Genomic DNA, 23,946 nt, shown 5'->3' with positions numbered 1-23,946 from the left:
CCACTACCGACACTCCTGGACAACTCACCAACGGGCAGCAACCAAGTCTGCCAAGCTCTCAGCACAAGCCATCCTACGCTTCCATCACACCTGGGGCCATGGCTACATCCCTGCAGCCCTGCAGATCTTCAACGCGAAATCAGTCTCACAGCTCTTATACGGCGTCCCCATCTGGATGTCTTCACTACACAGCTCCGTGGAGAGAGTCCAATCTGTATTTCTATACAAAATCCTAGGCCTCCCCCATTGCGTTCCATATGCTGCCCTATGTCTTGAAGGCGGTCAACAGAGAATTGAAACTAGGGCCTGGCTTAGATTCTTAAAATACTGGGTCAAAATCTGCTTTTTTTCTTCCAAGGACATCCTACTCCAAGCTCTGCTTGCTGACAGTCTGTTACCCAAAGGCCTGGCCCTATTCCTCAAAAAAATTAAGACCCTAGGGCTGTCACCAGACTCAATGGGTTCAATTCCCCCCCCCAGCGTCTTTCAAACCATCAAAAACAGGGTCTTGGACATAGAAGGGCAAACGCTGTTTAGCGCGGCCCTGAAAGTCTGCTCCCCGCTGCACTTTCAGCTACCCCTTACCCTCGGACGCAGACCCAGTTACCTACATCATCTAGAACAGCCACAAGACCGCTGGGCATTTACCCTCGCTAGATGTAACATAGTACCATCAAGTCTAGCGCAGGGTAGGTACAAGGGCTTACCAACAGAACTGAGAGTTTGCCCATGTGGCCAGGGAAAGACTGAATCCCTGCAACACATGCTATTTTACTGCACACTGTACAAGGACATCCGTCTGTCACATCTGACGGTTTTTCTCCCCTCTCATTCCGGATGGGCAGACCAGAGGAAAATACAATACCTTCTATGTGACCTTAGTAAGGAAGTCACTCTATCCACTGCTAGATACGTCCAGGCCATTATTCAGAGACGCCGCAACATGCTTCCCCAAAACGAGGGGCTCCAATTACGATTTCCTGGCACCTCCTCTTGCCTGTAATGAATCTTTCCCCAGTATTTTATTGTGTTATTATGTTATTTATGCAGCATGCCAATAAAGGTTTCTGTTTCTGTTAAAATCAATGTTGCAGTGGTACCTGACATGTTCAGGCTAATTCACTGACATACCAGTGGTACCTCACTTATTCAGCCCACAGGTCACAAGGTACAGCACCAAGGACAGCTCTCAGTGAGCACTTTCCTCCAGCAACAGCTTAAGTTAAACAGAGACATCTTACAGTTTCATTTTATGACTGCTTCTTGAAGGCGTCTTCCTTTCCCATCAAATAGGAAACTTTAAAGAAATAATTATCTTGCACCATGTATGGCACCTTGTTACTTCTTCAGGATTTGCTAACAAGTACTTTGCTCCTGTTGGCTTACTGGTTTCCTGGATTGTGGAGTCCTTTGAGGAGGTTGGCTCTTCCCAGTCTTGGGGCAAGGATGAGGAGATGCCAAAGTTGTAGCAACCATGAAGACTTCTGGCCTCTCTACTGGCCACTTGCCCTCCATGTCTGAGTCCAGATTGCTGCTCAACTTAAGAGACACGACAGTGGCAGAAATAATGTGGTACTTCTTCTCCCACTTCATGTAGTAGGACTGCTTGTACAACTGCTGCACTGGGCCAGTGGTCCACAAGCAGCCTCTTGCAGTACTTCTGTGTGGGAAACTCCTGCCTAAAGGTTGTACCTGCATTCTGTTTCAGTGACATGCATACACTCCTGGCAGGATGCGGCAGCTGCCAGCAGGCAGGGTAGCCCCTTCTTCTGCCCTTTCGCTTAGAGGTAGAGCATAAGATCAAAGGGTTATTATAGCCAAGTATAACTAACTATTAGGTAACCACTAACCTATCTGCTATGTAATATGCTAAGTCAATAAAAAGAGCCCTCAGGGCGTTGCCAGTAGGCTCCGCTGGTTCAGACATCCGCTGTCTGCTCCTTTGTTCTCTCTCTTCAATGCAATTAGCCTTTCCTTTGTTTCATGATCACAACACTTCTGCTTCCTAGTCCTCTCAGTAAGGACAAGGGGAAACTTTGGGTAGCACAGTTTAAACCAGTGGTGTCCAACTTTGGCCCTCAAGATGTTCTTAGACTACAGCTCCCAGAAGCCTTCACCACCACCTCTGCTGGCCAGAATTTCTGGGAGTTGAAGTCCAAGAACATCTGGAGGCCCAAGGTTGGGGACCACAGGTTTAAACGCATCCAGAGCTGATGAATCTGGTTTCCCTCACTCTTCTCAAGGGCAAGTTCTTCAAGGATGGGATGGGATCTTGACAAACCATGTGGGGAGGAGAGATGAGCCTCATCATCATCATCATCATCATCATCATCATCATCATCATCATCATCATCATCATCATCATCATCATCATCTTTGAACTGCAGAGCTGAAAGGGACCCTACAGATCATCAGTCTCAGCTCCTCTAAAGGAGGAACAGTGGGGGAATGAACTCCCAACCAGATGCCTAAACCACTGAGCTATCCAGCAGTTCCCTGCCACTGTTGTAAGTTATCTAACATATCTTGTGGTATTTCAAAATATAACCACATTTATTTTTAGTACTCTTCAATTCTATTTGCATTTATCTTTAAAACACATTGTTTTTCTCTGAAACAGGTGCTGACACCTGGGTGCAGCTTTGGATGATGTGCAGCATCAATGCAACATCTCAGATTCTGATATTTATCAACAACAACCATAGATCAGTAGAAAATGTTCAGTTCAAGGTGGTCTTCTTTTCCATTTTTCAGTATTGTTCTGTATTATACACGCTAGAAGTGGGCAGCAGAAATCTTCACCATCTGTAAGCAATGACATGAGGTGGACAAGGGAAAAAAACAATAAGGGAGTGGTTACCAGTACATCTACACATAATCTTCATTCGTGATGCCAAATCTCTTTCAAAAAGCACCACAAATGCACTCAGCTCAAAGCTGTGTTTCCCTCTAAAATAATTTGAAACAGACAGACGTGGAACCAATTCATTGAGTGTAAATTACTGCCAAGTTTAGCTGGAATCACATTATGCTCCTGAGATTTCTCAGATGTCTAGCCACAGGGAACTACATGGGGAATATTTTTAACACATCTACAAAATGCAAAATCTATCACTCAGGGACTTTATATGGATTTGTCACACTGCCTGAAGGACTTTGTGATCCATAAACCAGTGAATGAATTACACTGAACCATGAATATAATTTGCTCATCTAAAAAAGATACACCATGGATATCCTTCTGATTCATATTTCACTATCTTCATTTAATAAATAAGTTCAGTATCACTTGACTTCTTCATTACTGATTTTAAAAAGGACTTCACATTCTGAATGTTTGTGGTAGTTTTTAAAATGTGAAGATGAGCACGACAGAGAATTTTTAAAAAGGAAGTCTCAAAGGGTATTGCGGCACAGAATGCTCAGTTAAAATTATATCCCTGAGTTATATGACTGTGACAACCTGAAATAGGAACTGCAAAGCAAAAGCAAACTTTATGCATGTTAAATTTCATAAAGAAAACATATGTCACCAAAATGATGTAGTTGCTAGAGTTACATGAGTGGACAGAGGTTTTCTTTGCACAAGAGAAGACTAACAGCAAGTGAGATTTGGAGTGCAGCACTCCGTCTGTATATGTCCAGAGTCAGTAGCCTCAACAAGTAGAATATGGAACCTTCAACTACCTGTGTGATACCTGCATGAGAATAGTGCATCAGGTGGCTCACTGGCATCGTAAAGAGGTATCTATGAAACTGATGATGCATTGTAAAGTGGGGCAACAAAAGTAATGTTTCTCAACACCATTTAGTTTTGTTTTTAAAGGCTGCACTGGATTTATTAGTCATTTGTATAGATCATACTTGTTATTTGTTCATTAAAATTACACTCATTTTATTGCTCACATAGATGTTTGTTTTGTTTCTTCTTTCTTTTTTCTGTTTGTTTTGCACCACTAACTGTGGCATTGGCAGCTTAGATGATTTCAGTAACTGTATTCCTAATGGCTGTCAATTCAGAATGTTCTAGATACAGTAGTGCACTGTTCTGGGGATATTTTTGGAACTAGGATGACAGCTACCATATGGAAGAATTGCTCCTGTCAATGGCCATTGTGGTGGCAAAATTAACTACTACTACTACTACTACTTCTTCTTCTTCTTCTTCTTCTTCTTCTTCTTCTTCTTCTTCTTCTTCTTCTTCTTCTTCTTCTTCTTTTAATTTTTGAGGTGGCCAATTTCATCAATTTTGTTCAGGTTTCTTTTGCTTTGCTTTCTTCAGAATGACACCAGAAGACTCCAATACCTGTGATATTTTTCAGGGGGGACAGCATAGTAGCACAGAAGCAATGTTCACTTGTCTCTCCCTTTCATCTCTGGAGAACAAACACAAAATTGTCTCCTCTTGGAGGGGAAAAAGGAAATTACATCAGCAACCATTAGAATAGTTATCTAGGGCTGAAGGAAGGTCAGCACAGGTCAGAGCAGATAAAGGACAATCTAAGAAACTGAAGGAGGTCCCCTGTTTAATTGTCCCAGGCAATGGCATGCATCTTCCTGAACATAAGCTGGATCCCAACCAATCACTGTGACAAACCCAGACCTACTGGGATCTATCACACAGTTACTAAGCTGCCACCAACCATTCCCTATAATAAGTCACACAGACCAGGGATGGATTTTTAAACAATAAAAGAATAAGGTTTATTTTAAATACAAACAGGGTAAATAAAACAATCAGGTGAATAAAATAAAGTAACGTGGCTTATTCTCACACACACAAGCATACAGTTTGGTTCACCTAGAACCTTTAACTTAAAGCACAGACCCTGAACCCATCAGTTCTGGCTAACCCACAGACACCTGAACTTATCAGGTTGGTACTCTGACACACAGTAGTACCCTGTCAGACACCCAGACTCCCACAACAGCTTCTTCTTCCCCAGCTGCTGCTTCGTCCCAACCCAGTGTCTCACAGTCTGTCTCAGCATCTACTCTTCACCACACAGGCATCACAGATTTATACAGTACAGCCCCTCCTCCTGATGTCCCGCCTTCCACTCCCCATAGGATGGAACTTTCCCTCCAAACCCATGACAGACAGGTAACATCAGTGCTGTTATGTAACACCTCCCCTCTTTAAAAGTTGTTTTGTAGGGGGAAAGCTAAGGTGCTTTTCACCAAAAAAACAACCTGAATAAAACATACAACAACAGTTATACATACCATATTATACTCACTTATACTTACACTCTAAATTAAACCATAGCAAATAGGCATTTAAACATTTACCATCTACATTACATCAATTTACCTTTATTCATACAAACCAATTTAAAACCAGGTACATTTTAACTTTTTGTTTTCATTATATACATATAGTCCATGTTCTTTCGCCGTCTTCAGTCTTCAGGTCTTCTTGATAAGGCGTCAGCAACACAGTTCACTGACCCTCTGACCACCTTCACTTCAAAGTCATAGTCCTGTAAGTTCAAAGCCCACCTCATAAGTTTGCTATTGTGGGTTTTCATCATCTTTAACCATTGCAATGGTGAATGGTCAGTACACAGAACAAAATGTCTTCCCCAGATGTAAGGCTTGGCCTTCTGGATCGCGTAGACTATGGCCAAACACTCCTTCTCCACGGTTGCCAAATGTCTCTCACCTTTTTGAAGTTTCCTACTCAGGTAGGACACTGGATGCTGGCCACCATTCTCATCCTCCTGGCACAGAACTGCTCCTACCCCGCTGTTAGACGCATCGGTGTAGATGATAAACTCCCGGTCGAAGTCTGGAGCACGCAGGACAGGATAGTTGATTAACGCCTCCTTCAACCTCTGGAACGCCGCCTCACAGTCGCTGGTCCACGGGATGCGGTCATCAGCCTTCTTCCTCGTCAGATCGGTCAGCGGAGCCGCAATCTCGCTAAACCTCGGGATGAACTTTCTGTAGTAGCCCACCAACCCAAGAAATGATTTGACCTTTTTCTTGGTGTTGGGTCTAGGCCAATCACGAACAGCTTCTATTTTGGCCTCCAGGGGTTTTATCATTCCTCCCCCTACCATGTGACCTAAGTATTTTATTTCTGGGCTACCCAGCTGACACTTGCTGGCCTTTACTGTTAGCCCTGCTGCACTTAACCTCTGCAGCACTAACTCCAGGTGTATCAGGTGATCTTCCCAGGTATTACTGAAGATCCCTATGTCGTCAATGTAGGCCACTGTAAAGTCACTGAGCCCTGCCAAGGTCTGGTCCATCAGCCTTTGGAATGTGGCTGGTGCATTTCTGAGACCAAAGCTCAGGACTCGAAACTCATAGAGACCAAAAGGGCTGCAAAAGGCAGTCTTTTCTTGATCCCTGGGATCAATTCTTAATTGCCAATATCCCTTTACCAGGTCCAATGATGAGATGAACCGACAACCCCCTATGGTTTCAATCAGGTTGTCTAGCCTGGGCATTGGGTAGGCATCAGGAGTGGTTACACGGTTTAATTTCCTGTAATCGACACAAAACCTAATGCTCCCATCAGGCTTGTCCACAAGGACTATCGGAGAGGACCAAGGACTAGAAGAGGGGACGATTATGTTCTCCCTCAGCATTTCGTCCAGCTCCTTCCGCACCTTGTCTCTATAGGGTCCCGTTACTCGGTATGGGGATACTGCCTGCGGGGGTGCATCCCCTGTGTGGATCCGATGCATCACTCCCTTCACTATCCCCGGCTTGTTGGAAAACACCTGTTGATATTTACTAAGCAGCATCTTTAGTTCGTGCTGCTGGTCTTGGGTGAGTGCAGGACTGATCTTTACCTCCTCTGGGTTGTATTTTACTTCCCCTCTACCCTCCCAGAAGGGTAATTCAGCTTCCTCACTCTCAGCTGCTTTTATCGCGAATAAAACCCTCTGTTCCCCTCTGTAGTAGGGTTTTAGGGCATTCACATGAACCACCCTCCTTGCTTGGTTCTCCTCCTGCTCTATTAGGTAGTTCAGGTCTGACATCTTGGAAATGACCCTATATGGTCCTGCCCATTTGAGCTGCAGTTTATTCTCTCTGCAGGGCCTAAGCCAAAGCACTTCCTCCCCTGGGTCAAAGTGCCTCTCTCTAGCTTTGTGGTCATACCATGTTTTCTGTCTGACCTTCTGAGCTTGCAGGTTTTCTGCTGCCAGCTCTAGATTTCGCTTTAGGTCATTCATCAAGGTGTCTATGTATGTTACAACGTCTTGTGGGTCATCCTGGGTGATCTGCTCCCAATTTTGTTTGATCAAATCAAGGGGCCCTTTCACCCTTCTCCCAAATAGAAGTTCAAATGGACTAAACCCGGTACTGGCTTGTGGCACTGATCGATAAGCAAACAAAAGGGATTGCAGCTTCTGGTCCCAATTGTTTGGATTCTCTGCCAAGTAAGCCCTAATCATGCGCATTAGAGTCCCATTGAACTTCTCAGTTAACCCATTGCTTTCAGGATGATAAGCAGTGGTTTCCTTGTGCTTAATTCCACAGATCTGCCATAAGCGTTTCATGAGCTTTGATGTGAACGATGCGCCCAAATCTGTGATTATCTCTGAGGCAAATCCCATCCTGGACATATACCCCACCAAAGCATCGGCCACTGTGTTAGTTTCAATGTTAGTCAAGGGTATGGCTTCAGGATACCTTGTGGCATGGTCCACAATTGTTAGAATGAACCTGTTCCCCCTCTTTGTGGCCTTGGGCAAAGGTCCCACAATATCCACCCCTATGCATTTGAACGGAGTGTCAATCACAGGCAAAGGGCACAACTTTGCTTTAGTCCTGTCGCGGTTATTCCCCTGCCTTTGACACACATCACATTGTTTACAGAACTCCCTGATCTGCTTCCCTATGTCAGGCCAGTAGAAATTCTGTGTGATTCTCTGCTGTGTTTTGTTGACCCCTAAGTGTGCAGCAAACATGTCAGAGTGCCCCCTTTGTAAGATCATGGGGCGATACTTTTCAGGTACCACCAGCTGACTTCTGATCCCATCTCCCCCTTTTGAGATATTCCTCAGGGTTTCTCTATATAAAATCCCCTTTTTCTCCAGAAATCTCACTGGGGTCTCAGGTGTTAGCTGGGCGTCAGTCACCTGTTCAAAACACTTTTGGAGAGTGGCGTCTGCCTTTTGCTCCTGTCCAAATCTGCTGTCTGTGGTTAAGGTTTCCACCACAGCTTCTGAACTTCCCCCACCTGCTTCCGTCTCTGGCTCATCATTACCCCCCTGAACTGTCCCTGTGGTGGCTTGTGAACGTGTAATCACTAGCACCCGTTTCACATGTTCAGCCAGGTCATTTCCCACGAGCACGGCTGCTGGCAGAGTCGATGAAATCGCTATCCGCCAATCTCCCCTCCAGCCTTGAAAGTTGACAGGTACCTCTGCTACTGGCAGAGCGATTACCTGCCCCTCAATCCCTGCTACCTTTATGCTCTCATTTGGGATTATAAACCCCCTAGGGATGATATCTGGATGGCATAGGGTTACTTGGGAACAAGTGTCCCGCAGCCCCCTATACTGACGGTCAAGTATTCCTACGTCCACCCCTGCTGTCTCAAACAACTGAGAATCTGTTTTTATCAGCAAGCAGCGCTTTACCTCCAGAAGAGGACCATTTTCCTCAGCCTGATCAGCAGAGGCAGCTGTCCCAGACTGAGTAGCCATGGCAACAGGCTCCCTCTGTGACACTGAGCCTTGCTCTTTCTGGACACAGAACACAGCTTTTGGCTTGGTCCCACTAGAATTCTGAGGCACCATTCCTTTTAGCTGCTTCAATTTCTCACACTCTGAGATTAGATGACCCTTTCCCTGACAGAAATAGCATTTTCTGGTATATTTTGATTCTCTCTCATCTTGTTTTGGTTTTCCCTCCAAAATCTGAGGTCTTGGTTTCATGTCTGAGGGCTTCCCTTCACCATGGGCCCCTCCCCCTTGCTGGCTTTTCCCTGGTCCCTGAGAGTACTTGCTGTAGGTTTCTTTGGGTTTACCTACAGATTTCCCCTCACCCAAGGGCTTTCTTATTTGGGAGATAAAATCTGCGATCTCTGCGGCTGCTGCCACAGATTTCGGTTTCCTTTCCCTCACCTGGAATTTCAATTCCCCCTGCAGGACTGAATAGAACTGTTCCAGGGCTATCAAGTCTTTAAGCTGCTCATAGGTCTCTATTCCCTCCTGCGATAGCCATTTCTCAAGCAGCCTCACCAATTGGGCCCCCACTTGGGTAAAAGTCTGTTCTGGCTTCTTGGTAAGGGACCTGAATCTTTGTCTCAGCTGCTCTGCATTTATCCCATGTCTTGCAAACACCAGTTTTTTAAACTCTGCAAAATCTTTCAACAATTCCTCAGGCATCTCGGCATAAACCTCAGCCAGGCTACCACTGATTAAAGACCGCATGATGGTCATCTTCTCAGTTTCCCTCACTGAGAAGTCCACAAACGCTCTTTCCACTAAGGAAAAGAACACCTCAGGACAATCTCCCTTGTGGTACACAGGGAATTTCTTCAGGTCAGCCTTAGACAGTTGGCCTCCCTCAGAATCCCTATTATTATTATTGTTCTGGTTCATCATTTCCAGTTTTCTTAACTCATACGCCATCCTTTCTTTTTCCAGAGCAATTTTCTCTCTCTCCATTCTTTCTTCCCTCTCCATTCTCTCTCTCTCTCGCTCTAATTCAAATGCCATTTTCTCTCTCTCTAATCTTTCCTCCATTTCCCTCACCCTCAGTTCATGCTGTTGGGCTAGGATCAATTTTCTAAGTTCTGGGTTCTGCTCTCCTGTGCTGTCACCTTGCACTGAGCCAAATTCATCCTCAGAACCTTGGTCAATCTGGGGGTCTTTCACTTCACTCATGTCTGCTACTTGGCTTCGAGTCAAGGGCATACCCCCCCTCAGAACAGGCTGCTTTAAAAAGTCAAGCCTCAAAATAAAACGACCACTTTTTTTCCTTCTTGCCTCAGAACCCAGCTCTCCCTAGAGACTGCTGCTGTTCTTCAGCACTACTTGCAACAGTATCGAGTCAGAGCCTACCCCCCTCTGCTGGGCCTCTCAGCTGGCAAGCTAGCTCGCTGTTGCTACGCAGTTTTGCCTCAGCGTTTTCCCGCCAAAACTAGGCTGCCTCAGAGCACCTTAATCTAAGTCTCCCCAGTTGGCACGTTCTTCTACTAGCGCACCTCCCCGTGAGGTACACCTAGAAGATTACCTACGCGCCTCAGACTGTCCCTGACTAGATCCCCCTTGCTCTGGGCACACTTGCCAAGGCTTTGCTGGACCGCTGGACAACTGGACCAGTCGTATCCCACCGCTGCCACCAATCAATGTGACAAACCCAGACCTACTGGGATCTATCACACAGTTACTAAGCTGCCACCAACCATTCCCTATAATAAGTCACACAGACCAGGGATGGATTTTTAAACAATAAAAGAATAAGGTTTATTTTAAATACAAACAGGGTAAATAAAACAATCAGGTGAATAAAATAAAGTAACGTGGCTTATTCTCACACACACAAGCATACAGTTTGGTTCACCTAGAACCTTTAACTTAAAGCACAGACCCTGAACCCATCAGTTCTGGCTAACCCACAGACACCTGAACTTATCAGGTTGGTACTCTGACACACAGTAGTACCCTGTCAGACACCCAGACTCCCACAACAGCTTCTTCTTCCCCAGCTGCTGCTTCGTCCCAACCCAGTGTCTCACAGTCTGTCTCAGCATCTACTCTTCACCACACAGGCATCACAGATTTATACAGTACAGCCCCTCCTCCTGATGTCCCGCCTTCCACTCCCCATAGGATGGAACTTTCCCTCCAAACCCATGACAGACAGGTAACATCAGTGCTGTTATGTAACAATCACTTCCAACAGCAACTATCAGAAACAGCTGCTGAAGATGACTATTTTTGATATTGCTGCTTCTGGAGACACAGAAGCTGTTTCTGAATAGTGTGGACAGGTATAAATGGGAATAACGCCATCCCACTCCAAACCTTACTCATGCATACATCTGTGCCTTTGCTTGGAAGTACATAGAAATGTAACTGAATGTGTCATACTCCAATTTCCTTAATTCTTAAATGAATCCATACCAATGACATTATATAGCTAGAAGACGGTTTCTTTGGGAGCTAACACAGATCCTATATTTATAGACTGAGAGGATGGAAGAAGAGACAGAAAAGGAGAGGAGGGAAGAGGAAAGAAGAAAAAGAAAAGGTACTCTCAAGATTTTCTCAAGATTCTTAAAAAGAAAAACCCTCGTACACTATCTGAAGACAAGGGTTGGTTATACCTTTATGACATAATTAAAAAAAACAAAGGCATTTGCTAACTTTTGACTCTGGAGGAATCCTCATCCGCCTGGTCATTATAGAGCTTGAGGTGGTGCAGAAGAGAAGTCCCTGAAAATCCATGGCCGGATTATCCCAGGTTCCCTTTAAAAAACAAAAACAAAAAGAAGTTCCCAAGTGGGGGCTGCAGAATCTGGCCATGGAGTTGAAAGCTAGCTTCTGCTTGTTTTATTTTGTGGTCTAATAAAGGTAGCATCCATACTTCAGTGGGTTCATTTCTGAACTGTAATCATATAGGTAGCAAAAAGAAACAAGAAAAAACAGAAAATCTAATGTAGAGATACTATAGCCCACACTTCGGTGACCTGTGTGCATTTTAAAGCAGTCTTTTGTCCCAGTGTCTGACCACAGCCTGTTGGTTTTATTCTCCAGCCATATTTTCTGACAAACGGAAGCTGGGAATAGTAAGAATTTCTTATACAGGTTTCTCTTCATCCACTAAGCAGCTAAAATCTGGAGTGGATGTCAACTTCCCTCATTTTATGGGCAATCTTCTTTTCCACATCTTTCATCTATTTGAATGCATTTTTAAATAAAAGTCATGGTACTCTGTTCCTTTAGTTCTAGGTAGCTGACTTCTGAGTTAAAAAAGAAAAGAAAAAAAAGATTTTGCCCAATGTAATTTACATTCCATGTTGCAACATACCAAACATTTTAAGGCGGGTTGAACTCCAATTTAAAGAAATTTTGATTGATCAATCATATGGGTCTTACTCTTGACCGATATTCAGATCTGCTCTTGATTAAATCTGCACATGTTGGCAATATATTTTGGAATCAAAAAACACATATTTATTGTTTTTGGTGGGTTATTTTTTCCCCCATTGAAGGTGAAAAAATAATGGTGGTTCATTTTTTCCTCCATTGAAGACTGCATTCCTATGGACCCAATCTGTCAAGGCCCTCATGTTGATGCTGGGTAGGAGCAGAGCCAGCAGTGGGTGGAGTGAAGCTATTGTGAGAAACCAACATGAGTGGGGTTTGGTTAGAACTAGAGTCATTTGACCAGGGATGTGGTGGTGCTGCGGGCTAAACCGCAGAAGCCTGTGTTGCAGGGTCAGAAGACCAAGCAGTTGTAAGATCGAATCCACATGACGGAGTGAGCGCCCGTCGCTTGTTCCAGCTCCCGCCAATCTAGTGGTTCGAAAGTATGCAAATGCAAGTACAGTGGTGCCTCGCTTAACAAGCGCACCGTTTAACGACGAATCCACATAGCGATCTGTTTTTTCAGATCGCTAATGCGATCGCATTGCGATGTTTTCAATGGCAAAACATCACATTGCAATGATCGGTAAGTGTTTCGCTTACCGATCTTCGCATTGCGATGTTTTTTTAAGCAGCTGATCGGCGGTTCTAAAATGGCCACTGGACACCCAAAAATGGCCACCACAACCATTTTCGCGCCCTGCCCTCGCTTACCGAGGGCGTGAAAATGGCGGCGCTATGGAGGAACTTCACTGAACGGTGAGTTTGGAACCACATAGGAACGCATTAAACAAAGTTTAATGCGTTCCTATGGGGTTTTTTTATCTGTTTAGCAATGTTTTTGCATAGTGACGATTAATCCGGAACGGATTAACGTTGCTATGCGGGGCACCACTGTAGATAAATAGGGACCACCTCGGTGGGAAAGTAACAGTGTTCCGTGTCTAAGTCGCACTGGCTATGTGACCATGGAAGATTGTCTTCGGCCAAAACCCTGGCTCTATGGCTTGGAAACGGGGATGAGCACCGCTCCCTAGAGTCAAACACGACTGGGCAAAAATTGTCAAGGGGAACCTTTACCTTTACCTAGGGTCATTTGGGCACATAATTTTTAACTATTGTTCATCAAGATCCTCATGAAACCAGGAAAATTAATTTTTGTTTGTTTGTTTTGGTGCGGTTACATGTCAACCAGCAGTTGGAAGATGACAAGAGGAGAGAGTTGTTATTATATCTGTATTTTGCTGGACTTCTCAGAAGGATCTGGTGGGTCACTGTAGGTGAAAAGTCACAGCAGATAGCCATTGAACTAATCTCTTAACCTAATTCTTAACTCTGTGTGGAAAAAAAGCAGAATGTATATTGAACCAAAATGTATCTTTACAAGAACAACAAAATTATACCACCGCTAAGAGGTTTTACATATATTTTCAGAGTGTGTGTATGCAAAATTCTACCTATCTCAGGGCATATTGTTGGATTTACATTTGCTCTTTAAGTGGGGTGCCACACACTTTTAATATGTCGAAGTCAGCCAGATGAGTAGCTTTGATTCAGCTTTGATTCAGCTTTCTGGTCCCTGGCAATCAATGAGATGGGGGTGGGCTAAGCAACTTTGCATTTCTACAGACAAGAAACAAGATCTCCAATATGTCAATTCAATAATACCTGTGGTATTTTAATCCAGAGTAGACATTAGATCTTAATTTACTGGTTGATTTTTGAGGGATTTGTAGTAAATCAGCAAGTATTTCTGACTCCCAGTTGTTTAACTATAGTGGAAGGAAGCTGCTTTTCTCTCACCCTAAAATTGTACTGCTGAAACTGAAGAACCTACATCGGGGACAGTAGCTGACAAACATAAGGAGATTTTTGTGTGGAACAACTGTCAGCTATATTTAGTTTTGATATACAAAACAATTCTTTGGGCTTGGAATTCTTTACTTTGAAAGGTATGACTTTTGCATCAGGTTCTGGTTGGTAGATATCGAGTCCCTTGGAAAACAGGCAAGCAAACAAAAGTGCAACATGCATAGGCCTGAAATCTCCCTAACCCTGCTTTAGGTAGCTGTCCCAGGGCGTGTATAGCATTGACCTAACTTTGACCTGAGACAATACACTTAGCTAAATTTTAAAAGCAGCACTCCCTCACATTATGCCATACCACACAACTTTCCCACGAATATACCTTGCATTTAGCATGCTTCGTTTTGTGATTGCACTTCGGAAGGTAAATATACGTATGATTGCTGAGGAACAGATCTCTGAGGAAATTCTGAAGGAGAAATGCATTACGCAGAGGAAATGTGTCTTCCTCTTATAGGCTCTATTCCTATTATACAACTACATGTGTGCAGCTCAAGGCTGTGCCTGTGATATTTGTGCTACTGCTGAGGCCAAAGTGCTATCTCTGAAGCACTTCACTGGCACATTGTCTAACAGGTCATACCAGAGATGCATGGCCACTTGTGCAATTGCATAACTTTATGTTATGTCGGATAAAATGAAGAGGATACTGTTCAATGCCTAGTTTGGTCCTGAGAAGAGGGGCACATTCAGTGAGAAGACGGATAAATTGTTAAAATTAGGAAGAGTAGGCATTTCTATTCTCCTCTTATTGTAGCCCCATGTCCTTTGAATTCCCCAGGCAATATTTTGTTCCCCTATCATTTCATTGAGCTTTTTGTGCCGTGGTGATTTTTATCCAAATTCTGAGATTCCCTGCTGTTGAAAATGCTATTGTTGCTGTGATTGGTTTAAATCGTTTTGTTCTCTGTAACATATGTTGTGCGCCACCTCAGAAATTTATTTTGCATTGAAAGGTAAATAATAAATAAAATAAAATCAATAATGATCATAAGAATCTTGAAAGAAGACCTGAAATTACTGCTTAGTTATATATTTTAAGCTCTTCCTTTAAAATTAACATACCTGTAAAAATGTGCATTGAAGTAATAGCTCTTACCATTTTGTTTAAAGGCTGTTTTCCTGGTATAATTGGCAGCTAAAGATCTCCATGGCACACAAGGGAACTTAAACAACTCCTTTCTTCAAACAACACTTGAAATGAGATTGTATTTGTAGCTCTCCTCTCCCATTCCAGCTGTATTAAATGGCACAACAATGGAAAAACAACAGTTTATAAAACGATCATTCAGATTAAATTACTGAATTCCTAATCCATTATCACCTTCATCATCGTTGGTGCTCTTGTCATCATCATCGTCATCATCATTATTTATGATTGGCAACTATGATGTTGCATCATTGCTGATATTGCCTCTTCTTGACTAGTGCCAGCTTTCAAGCCAGATGGTTTATCATCACTGCAATCCAGCAAGAGTTCATCATTAGCAGCTACTTGTGGATATGTGTCTCCTAGTTGCTTGTTAATTCATTTAAAGTGTGCAGCTTTAATAATATTGCTCAGTGCTATAAATATAACTGGAATATGTAGTCATGGGAAACTGTAGTAGGTTATAGAAGTGTGAAGCCTGACCCCTTTCTTGGATACACATCTTAATCTGGGGAGGGGGGTTGAGTGTATCAGTTAAGCTGGAAGCAATTCCATCAGGTGACCAGACTCCATTACGAGACTTGACATGTACCAGGGTCACCCAAAAAGTTTGCAGGTTAGCAACAGAATAAGATTCAGCCACTCTCTTCAAGAGTAACAGCCACATCAGCAGAAGAGAACCGATAGTTCCTACAGTGATGGGGCAGAGATAATTCTGGAGGGCAGTTGCTGTGTAGCAGCGTTAGCTGAAAGTGACACTGCCGAAGCATCTTTCTACAGATAACAGCAACACTCAAACTAACTTTTGTTAGTACTGCACAGAAGAAAGCAATGATAAACCACAGCTGAATGCTTCTGTGACGATCACCCATGTCACTCATGCCATTCATAGTCATGACCTGATTTGCATGAGCCTATGAGAGGACTGGAGAGGCGGAGTCAGCAGCTACATGAGATTTGGTGGGAGAAGAAAGAGTTAGATAGGGCTGGTTAGTCAGAGAGAGAGGGAACAAATGCTGAGAGATAGAAAGCTGGTTTGAAAATAGGTAGAGAAGGTGGTAATGATATAGTAAGAGAAAAGAAGTATATACTGAGAGAGGACATTTTGAAGATTACTCATTCATAGGGCAGCATAAATCCGAGGTGACTCAATGGCACATAATAATATCAAAATTAATTTAATGCAGAACATTTTGTATTTGATCATGTTGGCTGGCATAAACTTCTATGTGTTGTCTTCAGACCTTAATTGTTATTGTAGAGTTCACACCATGTAACATTGCATATATTTCCCACCAACAGCTGTTCTGCCCTTCTTTTTTCAGGCTTTCTTTGTCTGGAGACAATCTTTGGCCTGCTCTCCAGTCAGGCAGCTCCCCATTTGACACAGCAGACCTGACTGCAGTGGGCACGCCAGTATAGCCCTTGTGTTCCTTGCAGCAAAAACATTGCTGGTAGCCATTATGTCTGTGTTTCCAAACATCCATGGAAATCTGAGAGGAAGGCCTTGTTCAGTCAGCATTTCAAGGTGCACAGGGAAAATTGTTTGAGGTGTGTACATGTCACTTACAAGAGCTAGCAGTGGCAAGCATAAAGGTCACAGGATGGCTACTTACAGAGCACCAAAAATGGGAGGCCTTATCAGTTCAAAAATGGATCAAGATTAAAGCAAAATCAGCATACACAAATTCATAATTTTAGATGCAAATCTAGAAATCATTATACTGTGTTGGTGGCCACTCCCAGACCCCTGGATCACCATATCAGGTGACATTAAGTTGACTTTCTCCTCTTCTTTCCATTGGCAGCTTTTTTTTATTTATGTTAAATAGAAATAGACCTTTCTATTTAAGTGCACCTTTGGCCTTCCTTGCTGTGAAAGGGCTATAAACTGAGTTGGTAGGTGCTGCATTTTCTCCTCTTGTCTATTTCTATTAATTTTTCCCATGCTTTTATGCATTAATTACGCTTGTTCTATTTAACTGGAAGCTGTTTTGAGTCACATGCATGAGGTAATAGTGTGGTATGAATGAAGTGACTAACTAATTAACTATGGGTCACACTTTCTTCTGTGAAGAAGATGTTCAGCCCATCGTGGTCCTTAAACTTCATGCCCACATGGCATCAAAGTGATCAAATGTTAAAACAGCCCAGATGCCCCTTCCGGTGGTTATTTGCATGTCAAGATGAGATTAGCATAAGAATACTCTTTTGAAACACAAATAACAGCTTCAAGGTGTGAAAGAAAGATTTTTAATTTATTTCATTTGTCACACACACACAAACACGCAGGCACAGTATGCTTCCTTTCAGCTAACCTTTCATGGGAAAAGGCTGCCAATGTGACACAAATCAACTGAAATCATTAAAATCATTAAAACAATACAGTAATTCGAAGTTAAAACTGTTAAAATCATCAAAATCCATTTAAATAGTAGGAATCATATCATACTCATAGGCATCCTTCAGTCTCGAGAGACTATGGTAACGTGCTCTGTATGGAGGACTTGGAACAGCGTATAGTGTTTTGACGCTGTACGCGAAGCTGAAGTGTCCTCTCCAGGGCACGAAGCCTGGGTAAAATAATATGGAAGATAGGCTGTTACCCAACCAGCAAATCCCCCCTCTCCACATCACTGAAATAGTCCAATGGAAAGGCAAGAGCCAATACAACTGGTTTCAGTGACGTTGCAGGAGTTGACAGAATGACACAATATGTCCCTCCCTAAAAAGAAAACTTTCACAAATATGGAGCAACAACTGAAAAAAAGGCCGATTCTCTAACACAAACAAGGCTGATAGATCTAGATGAGGAGTGGGACTCCTGCAGTCCATAGGCACAGGGAGCTGGTCCATCCCTAAAAATCCCACATAATTATATACAACAATATGCTGATTGAAAGCAAACAAAATTAGATCTTTTATCTAAATAGTGAATTTGTAAACCGCAGAAGCCTGTGCTGCAGGGTCAGAAGACCAAGCAGTCGTAAGATCGAATCCACGTGACGGAGTGAGCGCCCGTTGCTTGTCCCAGCTCCCGCCAACCTAGCGGTTCGAAAGCATGCAAATGCGAGTAGATAAATAGGTACCATCTCGGTGGGAAGGTAAACAGCGTTCCGTGTCTAAATCACACTGGCCATGTGACCATGGAAAGATTGTCTTCGGACAAACGCTGGCTCTATGGCTTGAAGAGCGGGATGAGCGCCGCCCCCTAGAGTCGGACACGACTGGACAAAAATTGTCAAGGGGAACCTCTGAAGCTAATCTGAAGGCCTGGGTGTGACTATACAGTTGTGAATAGTTTATCACATCACCTAATTCCAATCTGTTTAGGGTTTTAAAAGGCAATTGAGGCCACTTATCGGGCTGAGAAACAAAGGGGCAATCCATGCATTGTTATGGAAGCATTTTCAGAGCTTATCCCACACAGGTCCCAACAATGAATTGACAAAAAGAGCTACTCATGATGAAATATCTCATGCCATTCTTTGAATTTCCTGTCATAATCTTCCTCAGCACTCTGTCACTGCATCCCATTTACTAGTGTGTTCCAGCATGTGCCAGCAGGGGGTAAGTAATGCCAAACTAATGAATGAAGGCCATAATTTAGTGATTTGTTCTCTTAGACATTTGGATTTATTCAATCCCATCTAAATAATGAAGTTTTTTTAAAATAATTTTATATAATAGCCACTTAACACATGGTGCTTTCTTAAAACCTTATGTTGAAGACCATACATATACATTCCTCACAAGGTATATTTATCTGCATCATTCACATTACCCTAAAAATAGCTGATGTATGTGCTGCGTTAAAAGTATAATTGGGTCATCGGATCTGATCTCGTGTTCCCATACAAAATAGTCTACATTTAAAGCATCCCTGGGAAGATTATCAATATGGTTTAGGGATTTTTCCTTTCTCCTTGACAAGTCTCCAGTGTCTGAAACAACTTCCTAACAAGAGTAAATCATGAAATATTGGTGAACATGGAGACCCAGTGGTGCAAGGTGAAAAAAATCTTACACTTCCTGACACCTCTGATTTATGCAACAGTAAAGGACCTCATCAGCAGAAAAGAAAAAAGAAAAAAAATCTACCACCTCAATTATCTTTTCGCAGTGTTCTGGACTAAACTGCCATAATTTCTGTTCATTGCCCATGCTGCTTTGGGTGCTAAAATTCAAAACATCATCAGGGCACAAAGCTGGGCAAGACAGGGCTGAAAGATATAGGATATTATGGTTAATTCCCTCATGATCTTATCATACTTCTAGCAAACTTTATTGGGACAAATGGTTTGACAACTGAGTCAACTGAATGCTGTTAATATTAATATTTTACTCTTTTCTTGTTCTCTCTTCTTTTTTATGTATGATTTTTGCTTGTTTTTAATTACCATATTGTTGTATGTATTGTTATTTGGGGGCCGTGGGAGTTTTAGGTTTTAACTTGTAAACCACCCAGACTAATGCTTGCATTGATGAGGCAGTATATAAATCAAATCAAATAAATAAGGTGGTTAGAATTAATGTGATCCACCAGACTTCTGGGGCATTATCAGTCACTGATTATAATTCAGGAGGGCATTCACTCTGTGTGCATGTGTGCTCATGCATGCACACTAGTGATCTCAGTGGTTTAGGCGTCTGACTGCAGAGCCAGTTTGGGAGTTCAATTCTCCTTGACAGGGGATGAACCTGATGTGATCCATAGGGTCCCTTCCAGCTCTGCAGTTCTAAAATTCTATTATTAAACAGCTATTTAGGCTATTGAAAGAAAGAAAGAGAGAGAGAGAGAGAGAGAGAGAAAGAAAGAAAGAAATCCTGACCTTATTTATGCTATATCTACACTAGGTGTTGCTACTGTAAAAGGATCTCTTCCACACCACATGCAACTGTCCCCCCAATACTTAGTATGGGTTGATAGTATATTGCAAAATTGTAGATGCCATCCTTGATGGAGAGAATAAAAGTTGTAGAATTTAATCAGCAGTGTGGGAGCAACCAGGGGGTGGCAGAGCAGTCATAATGCTTCAGATAATGTATAAATGGACCACTTGAAGCTTAAATAAAGGAATTTCTACTTTCTTGAGAATATTCTGAATGAATCACTCAGTGTGAATTATTCCAACAGGCACAAAACAGAAATAATATTGCAGAAGATACAATAATCTTGTGTCATCTGATACAAGATTGCACGCAAATTATGAACTCATTTCCTGTCATGTTTTGTGTTTAAAACTTTAATTTTCATAATTAAACATCCACACATTGTATTGTTTTACAAAAATTATGGTCACATATAAATTTCTTTTCTTAAGAACTCATACGTTCTCATTTGATTTCCATGTTACCAATTAACACCAGCTGACAATGTGTTGACAATAAATCACAAAAGCCAAATACTTCCAAGAAAAGGGGAATTCAATTTGTGTTTTGACTAGTAACAATTACAGCAAGTAAGGCAGCCATGCTTTCCTTGCCATGTTTCTGGGCTCCTAGCAGATCCATGAGAGGCAAAAACTCAAGTGATCAAAGATGATCCATGGCTAGTAAGAGCATGTTGGGTAAATATCACTTCTTGAATTACATTCCTGAGCAACAGCTTTGAAGGGCAGGAACAAAAGATGGTGATCTAGGAGACATGGAAGCAGAGTCAATGGGATGCTTAAGGACCATGTTGCTTCCTTCTCTTTCAAAATTGCCAGGGGCTGAGCTAGAAACAGTGTTTATGATACTGTATGGGTACAGCCACTCCGTGTCTTATACCACTGACCCCTTCTGGGCAGAAGGAGGAGCAAGATTCTGAAAGGGGAAGGTAAATGAAGATATACACTTGACGGAATGGAAACTTGCTTCCATCGCAGCTCATGCCATCCCCCCTCTACTAACTGGTTGGAGGTAGCTTGTAGATTGTCTGCCCATGCCTTCATGATCTATACCCAGAATCCCTCCATATACTATTATCTTCAGTGGAATAGCAACAGCTATGCAGTTGCAACCTGTTTTTCCCCTTTCATATGCCTGGCTGGTTACAAACGTACAGAATTATAGTCTCATAAACAAATAAATCAGCTAAGTAGCTGTGGATAAGCAGCTCTACAGCTCTGTCAAATCCATTTCCCTGGACTTTTCCCATTTCCAACATCCACCTCTGTTCCATGTTGTTGTTTTTTAACAGAAAAAAAGGTCTATGCATTTTTGCATCCAATTTTTCAAATAGAGAGATTCATGGATGTGTTGACAGATACATAACCCCATTCACCGAAGGGTGACTTGTCCATATTTTTTAAAATGTACATGCTACACAAAGTACACAGTAAAACTTTTTTATTTTTAATGCAAGCATGATGTCACACTTTTTTCTTTGCTTTCCGGTGGAGTGTATTGTAAGCTTGCAAAAACATGGATTTCCAGTTGCAAAGAGAATCCATTTTCATGTTCGGTTTTGGAGATGCAAAATATAAATCCATTTTATTGAATCCGCAACCACTGGGTCACCTCACTCAGTATTCTCCTCTCTACACTAACTGACAGGACCTGTCTCAAAATAACAGACATAATCTTTCACAGCATTTTTTCTTTAACTATCTTTTACAGACTACAGTTCCTGAGATACACAACAATGTATGACTATCAGTCATGCTGATGGAAGTATTCTGGGACTTCGGTTCAAAAATGTAACATGTTTCCTCTTCCTTTGCCCAGGGAATTGAATCTGGGACCCCTTACATGCAAAAGAGTGTTCTATTTATTAGATAGTCATACAGTGCATGTCAAAATAGTCATGTCCAAGTAGGAAGGACAATCTTCATTGGCGATACTGTGGGCCCAATTCTTTGGTAGCTCTTTTTCAAAATCTAGTGGCCCACTGGAAAAGAAGGTGTTCTTCTGAACTGTGTTCAGATGAAGCTGGGAATAACCCTAATAAGAATCTAATTCATGTTCAGCACAAAGAGGCTCAGGGGTTTCCCTGTTGTACAGAATGTTAGTGACAGCATCATTGTTTATATTAAGATATTTCCAGACACAGCATAGCAGTTTGCCCCTTAAGGTATCCCATTGGAAAATCTCCACTGATAATTTGGTAAGGAAAATGAAACAAAGAAAATGAAAAGACGCATGCTTATACTTATCCTAGTGTCTGTTTGCTATAAGTGTCTGTGGTTGTAGCTCATGCCTATGTACCATCCATTTCTTATACCAGTCACAACTAGCCTGTCCTGACCCATCTATCAGAAGAGCAATGACTTTCACAGGTACAGTAATATAGCTGATTTTAAAGGCCTTTTTGTTGGGCAATAAAAGTGGTCTTCTGGAAAGAGCGGTGCAGAAATATCCTTCACTATTGATTCTGCACCATTGCAGAATCTATCCTTTGGGAGTCCTCAAGTGCTAATGGCTGCCAACTTATTATTTTCTATTGCTGTACCTTAGTGACACAGCAGGTGGCAAATCAAAGAAAGTACAATAGCCTGCTAATTTGCAAAGTGGATGAGATTGGCTATTTTACATCTTTGATTGCAGTATGTTTCCAAGACCCAGCAGGTCATTCCTGATAATCCCCCCCATCAGCTCCCTTGGTAGAGTGAGTGGTCTTGATCTACACTTATAGCTTTCCTCTCCTGAATCTTGTCTCACAAGCTTCCTTACAGATGTCTTTACCTAGATAAGGAACGCTGTCTGCAAACTGGCGTTGTGCATGCAACTTCTGGCCAGATCTAGAAGCTGCATTTTTGCTGTACCCTCCTCCCACAAGCTGAGGTTCAACACTATCACTACAGGTCCAATCAAAGCAATATGCAGGCAACACAACTGTGGAAATATGTTTATAGGCATTTAAATGTCTTTAGTAATATATTATATGCCACTAAATTTCCTCCTATCTTGTGCTATGTGTATTCAGAAGTTCTTTCTATATTACGTCATTTGAGCTCCTTTCTCTTACATGAGCCTCAACTGCCATACCACAGTGGTTCTCAGCCTTGAGTTCCCAGATGTTATTGGACCGCAACTCTCAGAGATCCTGGCCAGCACAGCTAGTGATGAAGCCTTCTGGGAGTTTTAGTTCAAGAACATCTGGGAGTCACTGCCATACTGGATAGCCAAAAAGGAATATGCGGGTGGGGAAGGTGGAAAGAGATCAGGAGGAAGACAGTTAAACATGAAACAGACAGTAACATGGTACCAAGTAGAACTAGCTAAAGTTATCATTTATAGAAAGGTAGACATACTGAGAATGTTAATTAATGATAAATGACTTGTCACTGCTGTGCCAATAAGCTGGCTATAGAATGTCCTATGTAGAAAAAAGTTATGTAGTTGGATGGCATAAATGCACCATGCCTGTAGTCATAATTCTCTGAACAGGAGTTCTCTCTGCGTAAAGCCTCGAGAAAAGAAGTCCAAGGGGAGATAGGATAATGCTGTGTAAATACTTGATAGTCAGACAGAGGAGGGGTGGGATCTGTTCTCCATCATCCCAGAGTGCAGAAAATTTAATAATGGGCTCAAGCTACAGGAAGCCAGATTCAGGCTGAATATCAGGAAAAACTTTGTAACAGAGCAGTACAACAATGGAACGAACCAATTACCTTGGAAGTGCTCCAGTGCTGGAGGCATTCAAGAGAAAATTAGACAATCATCCGCTTTTACTTAGATTCCTGCACTGAGCAGAGAGTTGGATTCAAAGGCCTTATAGGCCCCTTCCAACTCAATTATTCTTTATGATTCTCTCCGCCCCTTTGCAGGATTCTTCCCTAGATACACTCAAGTTGTTTCCCTGTAGTCCAATAAAGGTGGCTATGATCTGAGCCTCTTACCTGAAACATGGAATATTTATATTTCTCCCACACAACACTCAGC

The 23,946-nt window shown here is 42.4% G+C and overlaps 1 protein-coding gene and 1 long non-coding RNA gene across 3 annotated transcripts in view; both read right to left on the bottom strand.

The window, feature by feature from the left end:
• Positions 1-2,264: 2,264 nt before the first annotated feature.
• LOC110090120 (uncharacterized) overlaps positions 2,265-23,946 on the bottom strand; it is a 41,164-nt gene continuing 19,482 nt past the window's right edge. Inside the window, exons 3-5 of one of the 2 annotated variants that reach the window (XR_012087265.2) lie at positions 15,028-15,165; positions 11,340-11,441; positions 2,265-2,805 (exon numbers count right to left, since the gene is read on the bottom strand). This is a non-coding gene — a long non-coding RNA (uncharacterized LOC110090120). The remainder of the gene's footprint in view (positions 2,806-11,339; positions 11,442-15,027; positions 15,166-23,946) is intronic. The other variant, XR_012087267.2, reaches the window with a different exon arrangement.
• Positions 5,357-10,855, bottom strand: LOC144586922 (uncharacterized). The gene is made up of 2 exons (XM_078386091.1): positions 5,666-10,855; positions 5,357-5,483 (listed from the first exon to the last, which is right to left on the bottom strand). Exons 1-2 carry the CDS (start codon positions 9,882-9,884, stop codon positions 5,476-5,478), a joined length of 4,227 nt encoding a protein of 1,408 aa, XP_078242217.1. The 5' UTR covers positions 9,885-10,855; the 3' UTR covers positions 5,357-5,475.

This window comes from Pogona vitticeps, chromosome 1, assembly GCF_051106095.1.
Source record: "Pogona vitticeps strain Pit_001003342236 chromosome 1, PviZW2.1, whole genome shotgun sequence".
Classification (NCBI taxonomy): Eukaryota; Metazoa; Chordata; class Lepidosauria; order Squamata; family Agamidae; genus Pogona; species Pogona vitticeps.
Note: the sequence above shows the minus strand (reverse complement) of the source record. Positions and strands in the feature narration are given on the sequence as shown.

What these genes read in the sequence shown, in the direction of transcription:
- LOC144586922 (XM_078386091.1), bottom strand. Translation starts at nt 9,884, where the DNA reads ATGCCCTTGACTCGAAGCCAAGTAGCAGACATGAGTGAAGTGAAAGAC.